This window comes from Podarcis gaigeae, assembly GCF_964106915.1.
Source record: "Podarcis gaigeae genome assembly, chromosome: 8".
Taxonomy (NCBI): Eukaryota; Metazoa; Chordata; class Lepidosauria; order Squamata; family Lacertidae; genus Podarcis; species Podarcis gaigeae.
Window position 1 is genome coordinate 11959818 of NC_139684.1, and position 13867 is coordinate 11973684.

Here is a 13867-nt window from a genome sequence, read left to right on the forward strand (position 1 = left end):
AAGAATTCCTTCTCTTGCCTAAACACTCATGACCACAGATACTAATGAGAATTCTTGTGTGTGTCAAAAGTTTCCTATCTGCAAGGCAGCATCAGAGACAGTGAAGCCCAATGATGGAGGTAGAGAGGGGCAGTGAAGGCAAATGATGCCTGGTTCACAGAGACTCTCTCAAGGCAAATCTTTTAAAATGTAGTATAAACGCCGACAACTGGGAAACACTGGCCTGCGAGCGCTCCAATTGGAGAACAGCGTTTACCAAAGGTGTCATGGGCTTTGAAGACGCTCGAACTCAGGACCATAGCTGTCAACTTTCAGATTTGAAAATAAGGGATCAGCAGCCTTGAAAATAAGGGGTCAGCAGCCTTGAAAATAAGGGATCAGCAGCCTTGAAAATAAGGGGTCAGCAGCCTCACCTGTCCCGGGGACAGTCTATGGGATATCTAACAATCCGGGATAGCAGTGGGAAACGGCACTGGAATAAGGGAATTTCCCACCAAAAAAGGGAAGGTTGACAGCTATGCTCAGGACGCATGATCACCGTGATCAACTCCAGCCTGGAAACCTCTGTCCCCACTGTGGAAGGATGTGTGGATCCAGAATTGGCCTCCACAGTCACTTACGGACTCACTGTTAAAACCGTGTTTATGGGAGACAATGAAGATGTCGCCGACTTCCTGCAAAATGGAAGCTGCCGGAGATGCGAGTGCGAAGGATTTCAAAGCCCTAACTGTAGCGCAAGGGAACTCTTGCCAGAGAATGTGTGTGTGTGTGTGTGTGTGTGTGTCAAATGAAAGGCACCAAATATGCCACCCCACCCAGGCGATAGCTTTCATGAGACATGCCTCCCTGCTCCCACACAGGCATGCAAGGCCTCAGCAGACCCCTCCTTCCTTCCAAGATGGGGAGATGAGGTGGAAGTCCGTGAAGGGGAGGGAAAGAGAGACAAAAAGGCCCTGGATATCAGCCTCACCACCCCCAGATTTCACACAGGCTGCCTGCCAGGAGCACTGGCCAGCGGCAGCTCCCAGGCGCAGCTGCGAGGCAGGCCAAGCGACGGAAGGGTGTGCGACAGCAACGTTTTCGGCGCTCCAGGTGCCTCTGCAGCGAGAGCCGCGTCTGCATCAGGCGCTTTCCCTGCAGGGAAACGGAACGGGGGCGAGAGGCAGCTCTGCTTGGCTGCTCCCTTTCATCCGAGACAGTTAACTGGGGCCCTTAACTGCACTTTCTGAATGGGGAGATAGGACACCGCCAGGCTGGTCTTGGGTCTGGCTGCAAAGCAGCCCTGAGGCAGGACAGAGTTATACGGCAAAAAGAGCAAAGAGCAGAGAATCGTAGATTCACAGATTTAGAAGAGGGATCCAAGGGTCATCTAGTCCAGCCCACTGCAATGAAGGAATCACTGCCAGGGAATCACTGGCCCCTTGGCTTCCAGCCTCTGCAGAATTCAAGGTGTTTGACTTTTCGAGGGAAGAAGAAAGAGGGCTGATTCTGCTGCATCTGGAACTGAGATGGGCTCCCAGACCCGCTAGCTCATCACAAGGCTGTTTGGCTAATTTTAAAATGTACTCGTTTACTTGTCTGCAATATTTCTAAGCCACCTTTAAAACACACACAAATGCAAATTAAATTACAATTGTGTTAAACGGTGCATTGAAAGCTATGCAAAGTTGTCTGCTTGTTCCCAAACACACATTTTCACCGCCTGCAGCAGGAGATCTGGGGAGATCAGAGGCCTGTTTCTTAGCGGAGTGTGTTTCATCGCCATGGAGTCACTGCAGAAAAGGCCCCGCTCTGGAGACATGATAATCTTAACTCCAGTTAACTGGGGCCCTTAACTGCACTTTTTCAATTCAGGGATAGGACACTGCTCGGCTGGTCTTGTGTCTGGCTGCACAGCAGCCCTGGGGTAGGACAAAGAGCAGGGGGTTGTAGAATAATCACAGATTTAGAAGAGGACCCTAAGCGTCATCTAGTGCAAACCCCTGCAATGCAGGAATCTCTACTAAAGAATTCATGACAGATGGCCATCTAGGAAGAGGCAGGTGATGTGACTAAGGCTAGGCAGTGAGTCACAACAGGAACCCTGAGACCACTAATAATAATAATAATATTTATACCCCGTCCATCTGGCTGGGTTTCCCAGCCGCTGTATTATTTTCAACACTCTGAGCAGGACTATTTATTTATTCACTATATTTCAGTCCCACTTTTTTCCTCCAGTGAGCTCAAAGCGGCCTACATGGTTCTCCCTCTCCCTGTTTTCTTCTCACAACAGTCCTGTGAGGTAGATTAGGCTGAAAGATAAGTAACGCTGGCCTGACATCACCCAGGGAGCTTCATGGTTGAGTTGTGGGATTTGAACCCTGGTCTCTCCCAGGTCTTAATCTGACATGCCATGCTGCCTTTCTAGCTCAGAGTGCAACCCAACACCTCCATGGGGGCAGTAGTCAGACCCACAGCCTTGAACAGAATGGGGCGAAAACACCCCTTTTGCCTTGATTTGTGCCTGCTTCTCTGGCCAACAACCATTGCTAGGTGATCTAGGGTGAGACTGGCTGCAGAAGCATCAGAGGGGCAAAGTCCCCCTTAATCGCAGAATAGTATATTTGGAAAAGACCCTAGGGTCATCTAGTCCAATTTCAGCTAAAGCATCCATGACAGATGACCATCCAACCTCTGCTTTAAAACCTCCGAAGGAAGAGAGTCCACCAGTTCCCAAGGGAGTCAATAATCTCTTACTGTCAGAAAGCTCTCCCTGATGTTTAGTCAGAATCTCCTGTCTTGTAACTTGGAAGTCATGGATTCGAGTCCTATGACTCGAGCAGGAGAAAATAAGCTTGCTCTTTCTTCCATGGGACAGGCCTTGAGATATCTGAAGGTGGCTATCCCCCTCTCCTCTCAAGTCTCCTTTTTCCAAGGCTAAAATAAACCCAACTCCCTCAATCGTTCCTCATCAGGCTTGATTTCCAGACCCTTCATCATCTTGGTTGCCCTCCTCTGCGCACCTTCCAGCGTGTCAACATCCATCTTAAATTGTGGTGCCCAGAACTGGACACAGTATTCCAGGTGTGGTCCGACCAAGGCAGAATAGAGTGGTAATACTGCATCGGCCTGAATATAAGCTGCACTCCCCCCCACCAAATTCCGCCCGTGAAAAGCTAAAGCACAGCTTAAATTAAATTAAGCACACCTTACAAAAATGGGCTTTTACGATATCGCTGTAGGATTTTCTTCTACGTTTGTCATTTACGGGTGTGAATGTCTGCGGAATTTTAAGGGAACGGCTTATATTTGGGTATTGTCTTTTTTTCCTCTCCCCCCCCCCCCTTGAATTTTTAGCTTATTTGTGGGTGCGGCTTATATCCGGGCCAATACAGTATTACTTCCCTTGATCTGGAAACTAGACTTCTGTGGATGCAGCCCAGAATTGCATTAGGCCTCCTTCTCCAACTCCCAGGACAGCAACTCAAGGCAGGAATGCCAGGGTGCCTGTATCCCACTCCCATGCAGCCCAGGCAAACAGGGGTACCCGTTGTCCGACCCATACAAAGGCCCCATTCAGATGCCCCATGTGCCACTGTGCCCCCATGACCTGGCAAGAGCTGCCCGCTCCTCCCTGCCTTGCAGAGTCACCCCCAAAGAATGTGCCATGCCCATGGATTCAAACAGCCCTTTCTAATGCCCTAACAGTATTTTTTTTCTTAAGGGGGATGAATGTTTGGGTGGAGGAAATGGTATGGGGTAGTTCTCTCACACCCCACCCCACCCCACAAAAAAACCCTTGCCTTAATCTCTTCCTTGCCACAGCAACATGCAAATCTTTCCTGCCAGGCTCTGCGACATTTGAGGGTTGACCCAGATTGTTGCCTCCGGGGTTAGCATCACCCCAAGGATTAATTCAGCCCCTTGAAGCTCTGGGCTTTTGGGGCTGTGGCCCCGATCTGGTGGAACTCTCTGTCACAAGAGACCCTGCAGGACTTGACATCTTTCCGCAGGGCCTGCAAGGCAGAGCTGTTCCACCAGGCCTTTGGCCATGGCACAGCCTGACTCCCTCCTTCGGTAATCCTCACAGAACTCTAGCCCAACGGTTGCCATTAATTCGATTTTGAATTTATTCTAGAATGAATTGATTTTAGAATGCTGTGTTACTTTTATTGTTGTTAGCTGCTCTGAGCCTGGCTTCAGCTGGGGAGGGCAAGATATAAATTATTATTATTATTATTATTATTATTATTATTATTATTATTATTATTATTATTATTTTAAGTGCTGGAAACTCAGCTCTGGAAGGTGGGAGCAAAACAGCAGAGAAAGGTGCTTCCTCTGAGCGCATGCAGAGTGCAGTTCCCTCTCTGCTGGGACACAGCTGTTGTCGGGGAATAAGCAGGCAGCTTTTATCTCTTTTGCTTTCATGGCATTCATATCCCGCTATTCTCCCCCTTCCACATTTAATCCTCACAACAGCCCTGTGAGGTATGTCAGGCTGAGAGGCAGGGATGCTGACCCCCAAGTTCACACCCAGTGAACTTCCTGGCCGAGTGGAGGGATTTGAACCCAAGTCCGAAGCTGAAACCACTATGCAACACTGGCTTTCAGAGACAAAAAGCATTTTGGGGGTTGTGGCCCCTTCTGAACAGGGCAAGGGATGAGGCAGTGGCCTGGGGCAAGCCTGCTGCCCCAGGAGCAATGTCAAGGCTGAATCTCCTGCCACAGCCCCACTCGTTTGGGACAAGGCCTGGGAGATGGCCTGGGGCACATCTGGGGAGCCAGATGTGGGCTTGCGAGGAGAGGCCATCTTGGCCCCAACTCCAGGAAAGGCATTACAAAAGGAGTTACAAACAGACCCATAGAAGGTGGGGTGGGGAGGCAGGCCCCTTCTAAACAAAGGAAGGATTTCTTCCCCCAATGTTCTGCCCGGACGCTGAGGTCCAGCGCCGAGGGCCTCCTGGCAGTTCCCTCATTGTGAGAAGCAAAGCTACAGGGAACCAGGCAGAGGGCCTTCTCGGTGGTGGCACCCGCCCTGTGGAACGCCCTCCCACCAGATGTCAAAGCGATAAACAACTACCTGAGATTCAGAAGACATCTTAAGGGAAGTTTTTAATCTGTAACATTTTAGTGTATTTTTTGTCTCTGTGGAAGCCGCCCAGAGTGGCTGGGGAAACCCAGCCAGATGGGCAGGGTACAAATAATAAATTATTATTATTATATAAGGGGAAAGGATCCACAATCAGAAGCAGTAATACTTCAGAATGCCAGTTTCTGGGAATCACGGGGATTCCAGCTTCTTTCGCACCTGGGTCCTGCTTGCGGGCTTCCCACAACGGGCATCTGGTTGGCCACTGTGAGAGCAGGGCTCTGTGGACTAGATGGGACACACTGGCCTGATCCACCAGGCCCTTCGCCGCTCCTTAGCTTCACTGGGAGTAGCGACCAGCTACGCTCAACCGATGGAGCCTCCAGATGCAGGCGCAGTCTACCTCCAAATCCTTGTGACTCACAAGCAAGGAGGGTGCTGCTGCTGCACCCTGGGGCTGCTGCCCATTGGAGTATCTGTTTGGCCACGGTGCGAACCGGACGCTTAGGCCAGATGAGGTTTTTTGGCCTGATCCGGCCACCAGGCTCTTAAAGAGAGGGCAGGGTGGGGGTGGCGGAGCAGAGCACCAGAGAAACCCAGGCAAATATCCAGGCAGATTTATCCGCCTGCACCCTGTGGAGGCCTGGCCAGCCTTGGCAACTGTCACCCCCCCCCCCCCCCGGGCGCTGCAGTTGCTCCAGTCCTGTAAAAATCAGCCCCAAGTCTTTGATTCCTTTTAAGGAGCCCTGCGCTCAGTGCCTCGCCTCTCTCGCTCCCTGGGGCGGGTGAGCTGGAAAATCGCTTTGAGTCGCAAAAGGAGAACAATAAAAGAGAGAGAGAGAGAGGTCTGTGGGCTTCTTCCTGTTGGCTGAGTCAGTTTGGCTGGCCAAGCCTCCCCTTCCCTCAATGCAAAAGTCCAGGGATAGAGAGATCGCCCATGGGATCATCACATTAAACGCCCACCCAAAAATTCCCGGGCACCCAACTTGTTCTCGGATAGAATCATGGGAAGCAGTCTTCGTCGACTGAGTCAGACCATCGGTCTACCTGGCTCAATAACGTTGACTCTGACTGGCAGCAGCTCTGCAGGGAGATTTCCAGCAGTACCTGGTGATGCTGCCCTGAGCTGAACCTGCAAAGTGGGTGCTCTAACCACTGAGCAACATTGCCCTTGCTCCACAACACCCCTCTCCCTGCCAGACAATTTCCAGCAGCCAGCTAATTATTCCATTGCCCCCCACCACCAAAAAAAACCAAACAGCTTTCGTCTGACTATAACAATGGCTTTTTTGGGGGCACAGCGGGGCACCCCAACTCCCCCCCCAGCAGCATAGTCTGCTGCGATGCCCCATGTTGGGTGGTGTTATGAGAATTCTAAGGTCCCAAATATAAAATAAACCTTCATAAATGTACAAGGCATGGACATACAAAAGTATATAAACCACGTGTCTGAAATAGTACAGGAGAACAATACTCAAGCCATTTTGACTCTCCCAAATTGTCCTCAAATCTGCAAGGAGGAAGGAAATGGGAAATCCTCGCCATTGACTTCTGCTTACCTGTCTTAAGGGCGTATTTGTGTATGAATAGGGGGAGCCTGTGACCTGAATTCAGGAATTCAGGTATTTACCATCACAAAAGAATAGCCAGGCTGCCCAGCCAAAGCAATCAGTGACCATTATCAGGTATCCTAGCAAACAGGATTTCTGCTGGAGACTGCCTCTTGTGATGTATTTCTGCTGTAGACCACCCCTTTCTGTGATGCATGTATGATGTTTTGGGGGGTGGTCTCTGGCTACGAGGTGGGCAATTTCAAAAGTCTATATAAGGGCTTGCACACCATTGTTCTGGGTTCCTCCTCCCTCCTGTATATGGTGAGTGAAGACCCTGTTGCAACAGTTGAATAAAGATCAGGCTTACTAGCTGCTTTGCTTCTCAATATTCTCTGGCTGGCCTCTGTTATTTTCTCCGACCAATAGGGAACACACTGAAGGACTCTATACAGGCTCTTGGATAGCCCATAAGGGAAAAGGAGCAGATTTTTTCTATAACAGTGGGTTAGGGACTAGCCACTTACTGAGCAGAGAGTCGTCCTCAGGGGTCTCTGCACCGGTCATGCTTGCAGGGGGAGGGAGCCCGACAGGAGGAGGAGATGGAAGGTCTGCAGAGAAGAGAAGAGAAGAGAAGAGAAGAGAAGAGAAGAGAAGAGAAGAGAAGGAGGAGAGGAGAGGAGAGAAGGAGGAGAGGAGAGGAAAAACCAGTTTTGTTATTGAAAATTCTAGTGCCTGACTAACAGAAAAGGAAGGACACAGGAATTTGGAAGGAAGGATGGAGAGGTTTGGTTATTGAGGCAGTTGAGGAAGGAATAATAGAATCATAAAATTGTAGCGTTCGAAGGGACCCTGAGGGTTGTTGTAAGAATTCATAAATCTCAAATATACAAATCATATGTTCATAAATTTAAAAGGCAAACACACACATAAGTACAGTGGTACCTCAGGTTACGTACGCTTCAGGTTACAGACTCCACTAACCCAGAAATATTACCTCAGGTTAAGAACTTTGCTTCAGGATGAGAACAGAAATCGGGCTCTGGCGGCAGCGGGAGACCCCATTAGCTAAAGTGGTGCTTTAAGTTAAGAACAGTTTCAGGTTATGAACGGACCTCCGGAACGAATTAAATACTTAACCTGAGGTACCACTGTATATAAACCACGTGCCTGAAATAGTACAGGAGACCCATCCTGAAGTCATTTTGACTCTCCCAAATGGTCCTCAAATATTTCTCTATAGGGAGGAAGGAAATGGCAAAGCCATATCTATTGTCTTTTGCTTACCTGTCTTAAGGGCGTATTTGTGTGTGAATAGGGTGAGCCTGTGACCAGGATTCAGGAATTTAAAGTATTTACCATCTCTAAGGAAAGGCCAGGCTGCTCAGGTAAAGCGATCAGTGACCATTAACAAATATCCTGGCAAACAGGTTTTCTGCTGGAGACAGCCTCTTGTGATATATTTCTGCTGTAGACCACCCCCTTCTGTGATGTATGTATGATGTTTTGGGGGTGGTCTTGAGCTACAGGGTGGGCAATTTCAAAAGTCTATATAAGGGTTTAATGGGATGCGGGTGGCACTGTGGGTTAAACCAGAGATCCTAGGGCTTGCCGATCAGAAGGTCGGCGGTTCGAATCCCCACGACGGGGTGAGCTCCCGTTTCTCAGTACCTGCTCCTGCCAACGTAGCAGTTCGAAAGCACGTCAAAGTGCAAGTAGATAAATAGGTACCGCTCCAGCGGGAAGGTAAACGGCATTTCCGTGCGATGCTCTGGTTTGCCAGAAGCGGCATAGTCATGCTAGCCACTTGACCCGGAAGCTGTACGCCGGCTCCCTCGGCCAATAAACGAGATGAGCGCCACAACCCCAGAGTCGGTCACGACTGGACCTAATGGCCAGGGGTCCCTTTACCTTTACCTTGGGCTCCAGGGTGGGCAATTTCAAAAGTCTATAAGGGTTTATGCACCATTGTTCTGGGTTCTTTCTGCCTCCTGCATGTGGTGTGTGGGGACCCTGTTGCAACAGTTTGATATAGATCAGGCTTACTAGCCACTTTGCTTCTCAATGTTCTCTGGTTGGCCTCTGTTATTTTCTCCTACCGATAGGGAACCCACTTAAGGACTCTATACGGGCTCTTGGATAGCCCATAAGGGAAAAAGGACAGGGTTCCCCCCCCCCCCTTATAACATGGTCATCTAAAATGCTGAAATATGCAGCTGTCCCAGATGGGAACTGATCCTGCAACCTTGGCATCATCAGCACCATGCTCTAACCAACTGAGGAAGGTAGAAAGGGCAGGAAAGTTTGGCTATTGAGTGCTGAATTGTCAGCCATCAATAGGAGGGGAGGAAGTAGACATATGGGGCAGGATGGGGGGCCAAGACGAAAGTACCAAGCATGGGCACACTCACTGCTATGCTCCCCAAAACACCCCTCACCTCAATGTCCTCCCAGGCACACCCCTCACAACCCCCTCTCTGCAGCCCGCCTGCCTCCCCCCACCCATCTGAAACGCCTCCATTGCCCCATCTGTTCAGATGGGGCCAGCAAACTTTTCCAGACAGGGGTCAGCAAACTTTTTCAGCAGGGGGCCGGTCTACTGTCCCTCAGACCTTGTATGGGGCTGGACTATATTTTTTTGAGGGAAATAATGAACAAATTCCTATGCCCCACAAATAACCCAGAGATGCATTGTAAATAAAAGGACACATTCTACTCGTGTAAAAACACGCTGATTCCTGGACCGTCCGTGGGCCGGATTTAGAAGGTGATTGGGCTGAATCCGGCCCCCAGGGCCTTAGTTTGCCTTCCCAAGAGCCAGGAGAGCTGTGGTCCTCCACACCCGCAGTGATGCTCTCCCAAAATGGGTGATGACATCAGAAACAGTTGCGCCCCCACCTACCCAAAGCCAACCAGACCAGAGGAGTTTATAACTGCAGGCGAAGGATAAGCATGGTTCAGGATAGAACATCTGGGGGGAAATGAGCTCTGCGCATTGTTTTGAATTTCCTCTGAATTCTGACGCAGGTTTGCAGGTCTGTGGGTGTGTGTGAGGGCTGTGTGGGGAAGGGAGCATGAAACTGAGCATGGGCGTGTGTGCAGAGGTTTGTGCTTCCAACGCCCCCCACCCACCAGATCTATCCCCCTCCCCGCCTTCAACCCCCCCCCCCCATCTTGGCAACCCCCTTGGCTCCCAGATAGGGGGCCCATAGACCAAAACTTCCAAAGGACTCGCCCCACCAGATCCCACCTCCCCTTGGAATGCCTCCCAGGGAGCAGAGATGGTCTGGGGTTTTCCCCCAACCAAGATGTCAAAAGGAGCGGAGCGCCTTAAAATAAAAATGCATGCATGTGCAGAGACCCAAATTCTGCAGCAGGCCCAGGCAGCAGAGGAGGGACTGCACCCAACATAAACTTTACACACCCAGCCCGCTTTTGCAAGCAGGGATCTAGACCTCTCTCTCTCTTTCCCCCCTCGGCTTTTTAAAAGTAATTTGTTTTCTCTTCTAAAAGCTTTGCTTACGGGATGAAAAACACAAACACGCACGCAACAGCTGCTGCCTTGTTTGCAAGAGGGCCCCATCGACTTGCACGCAAAGCATCTCTGGCAGCAAGTGGTGTAGCTGGTGTACCGGGCGGGGAGGGTTGTCGCCAATGCCAGCCCTACTCAGAGTAGACCCACTGAAGCTCATGAGCATGTGTGACTTGGGTTCATTCGTTTCAGTGGGTCTGCTTCGAGAAGAACGTGACTGGATGCGCCCCAACAAATTTAAAGCACTTCCCCCCCTGGGAAATGTAGTTTGGCCCCCACCAAGAGTGCTACAGTTCCCAGCACCCACAAGAAACTACAATTCCCAGCACCCACAAGAAACTACAATTCCCAGTGCCCACAAGAAACTACTATTCCCAGATTTCTTCTTTGGGTGGGTGGGTGTGCGCTTTAAATCCATGATGTGTATGCAGCCAGTGTTTTCCCCTCTGAAAGTCACTCCAAATGCACACCTCTATATCAATTAGGACATGACCATTTGTGTTGGGGGGCCCTGCACCCCAACATCTCTGCAGCGGGAATAAAGAGGGGAAGGCCATGCCCCCCCCACACCTTAGCTGCCTTATGCCAAGTCAAACATACACTGCATTGAGCTCAATAACATCAACACTGGCTGGCAGCAACACTCTGTGGTTTCAGATATTTGCATCCTTACAGGGAGATGCTGCCAGAAATTGAACCCAGGGCCTTGCAGTCTTTTGGCAAAGGGAATAATCTCAGCGCTCTCAGCCTTGCTCCTAAGCAGAGGGGCCAACACACACCCTGCGCCAGCCTAAGCTGGAAGGCAGAATCTGGCCTATTCCTGATTGGTTGTCCTTAAAATAAAATAAAAAGTTCAAGGACAGATAAAGGTGGATTCTGTTCCTTCTCTCCCAAGCTTCCAACTCCCACACTGAGAGGTAGTATGGCATAGTGGTTAGAGTGTCGGACCAGGACCTGGGAGACCAAGGTTCAAATCCCCCCCAACTCAGCCATGACCTTGATGACCAATTCCTGCCTCTCGGTCTAACCTACCTCACAGGGTTGTTTTGGGGGTGAAATGGGGGGGGGGGGGAGAAAGGCCATGTCAGAGGAAAAGGTAGGATAGAACGGCAATAAATAAAGGAACCAGGAAGCTGGAAATGAGCACAGATGCGCTGGATAGTCGAAGGGGCCGGAGGAGACTTCTCCTGCCGAGACGCCACAGACAAGACAGGCCTCTGCCTTTCCAAAAAGCCTCCCCCACAGTTGGATGGGCCTCTTGGGTCGGGAATGGGATGGGGCCGGCAGGGACTCATCTCGCCAGCGGTTCTGGAAACCGCCCCAGGCCTCTCCTGCCCACGGCTCAGGCAGGAATCCGGAACCAGACACCCTCCGTGGCACGACCGGGCATGCCGCAGGCTCTTGCCGGTTGCCAGCACAGACCAGATGCCCTAAAGGGAAGCTCAGGAGCAAGGTCTGGTGGGCGAGAGGCATCGGGAGACGAAGAAAAATGGAAGAAGAGTCCTGGTAGATGAGACCAGTGGCCCGTCCAGTTCAGCATCCCCTTCTCCCAGTGGCTCCCAGTAGCCCCTTATGGGACACCTGCTAGAAAAATGCAATCTGTGCTGCTGACAGAAGAAGTGCAACTCATGCAACACATTGGCGATTAATGTACACAGAACAATAATTATACATATTTTAACAACCTTCCGAGAAAAATACAAAACATTAAACAAAGCCACAAAGACTTGCGAACGACCCAGCCTAAAATGAATTTATAATGTCTGGTTTCAATAGATTTTTCAAATGCTTAACTCAGTCAGTTCATGAAGATACCAACAAAAGGTAAGTTCAAGGATATTCACAATACTGAGAGATGCTAGTAGAGTTGTAAAGGTAAAGGTACCCCTGACCATTAGGTCCAGTCGTGACCCACTCATCTCGCTTTATTGGCCAAGGGAGCCGGCGTACAGCTTCCGGGTCATGTGGCCAGCATGACTAAGCCACTTCTGGTGAACCAGAGCAGCGCACGGAAACGCCATTTACCTTCCTGCCTATTTATCTACTTGCACTTTATGGTGTGCTTTCGAACTGCTAGGTTGGCAGGAGCAGGGACCGAGCAATGGGAGCTCACCCCGTCGCAGGGATTTGAACCGCCAACCTTCTGATCACCAAGTCCTAGGCTCTGTGGTTTAACTCACAGCGCCACCCACGTCCCCAGTAGAGTTGTAGATGGATGTTAATAAAGTTGTAGACAATGAAGTTGTAGACGACAGGGTGCCAGCGTTTTGCACCTGTTTCGCCCTGGCAGTCCAAGTAAGGAAATCAGTCTCTTAAGTTTAAGCCAAGACTGAATATCAATATACATATCAAGACTTTGAGATTAGACCACTGAAGAAGCCTGGAAAACTATCTTGGGAGTGTGCTACCCGCAAGCTCCAGTTAAAGGGCCCCATCGAGGGCGAACAGCGGCCTCTTGATTACTTGGACTGCCGGCACCTCTTGGTATTGTGAATATCATCGAACTTACCTTTTGTTGGTATCTTCATGAACTTATTTAATAGACTGAGTTAAGCATTTGAAAAATCTATTGAAACCAGACATTATAAATTCATTTTAGGCTGGGTAGTTCACAAGTCTTTGTGGCTTTGTTTAATGTTTTGTATTTCCCTTATGGGAAACGAGCAAGCACGATTCGAGCACAATTTCACTACGGATTTGAACACTGCACCAAATCCAAAGGCAAGTTGCACCGGTAGAACCTCAGCGCATGAAAGATTGTGCAATCTCAACAAAGCTCAACAAAGTCACCCGCAACCTGCAATATTCATTCTCCCATGCCGCAACACCCCGGCAGGCGATGGTAACTTAGAGCTTCGTTAGACGCAACCCTTTTATTCTGCATTTCCCCTGTAAAATGGGAGCTTTTGTTTGTATTATTTAGGAGCCAAAATCTCTATCAGAGAACTACAGGGTCCTCTAGCTCAGCAGGAATCACAGCGGAAGAATTCCTGATAGACCGTCACCCAACCTCTGTTTAAAAACCTCCAAGTCCACCAACTTCTGAAGTTGTCTTGTGGTTTAAATGACTGAGCCTCTTGAGCCTGCCGATCAGAAGGTTGGCGGTTCGAATCCATGTGACGGGGTGACCTCCCATCGCTCTGCCCCAGCTCCTGGCAACCTAGCAGTTCGAAAGCACACCAGTGCAAGTAGATAAATAGGTACCACTGCGGCGGGAAAGTAAACGGTGTTTCCGTGCACTCTGGCACTCGTCACGGTGTTCCATTGCGCCAGAAGCAGTTTACTCATGCTGGCCACATGACCCGGAAAGCTGTCTGTGGGCAAATGCTGGCTCCCACGGCCTGAAAGCGTTATGAGTGCCGCAACCCCATAGTTGCCTTTGACTGGGCTTAAGCGTCCAGGGTTGTTGTTTTTTATGACTAATACCCGCATTCTGGTTAAAAAAGGACACGGGTGGTGCTGTGGGTTAAACCACAGAGCCTAGGACTTGCCGATCAGAAGGTCGGTGGTTGGAATCCCCGCGACAGGGTGAGCTCCCGTTGCTCAGTCCCGTCTCCTGCCAACCTAGCAGTTCAAAAGCACGTCAAAGTGCAAGTAGATAAATAGGTACCGCTCTGGCAGGAAGGTAAACGGTGTTACCGTGCGCTGCTCTGCTTCGCCAGAAGCGGCTTAGTCCTGCTGGCCACATGACCTGTACACCGGCTCCCTCGG

The 13867-nt window shown here is 50.1% G+C and overlaps 1 protein-coding gene across 19 annotated transcripts in view; it reads right to left on the minus strand.

Moving 5' to 3' along the window:
- Positions 1-13867, minus strand: part of HSPG2 (heparan sulfate proteoglycan 2) — a 218492-nt gene that overhangs the window by 153027 nt on the left and 51598 nt on the right. For 16 of the 19 annotated variants that reach the window (XM_083750031.1, XM_083750027.1, XM_083750026.1 and 13 more), the window contains exon 4: positions 7152-7235. The exons of the other annotated variants lie outside the window; for them this stretch is intronic. In XM_083750031.1, the coding sequence (XP_083606157.1) occupies positions 7152-7235 (84 nt within the window). The remainder of the gene's footprint in view (positions 1-7151; positions 7236-13867) is intronic. 19 annotated transcript variants of the gene reach the window in all.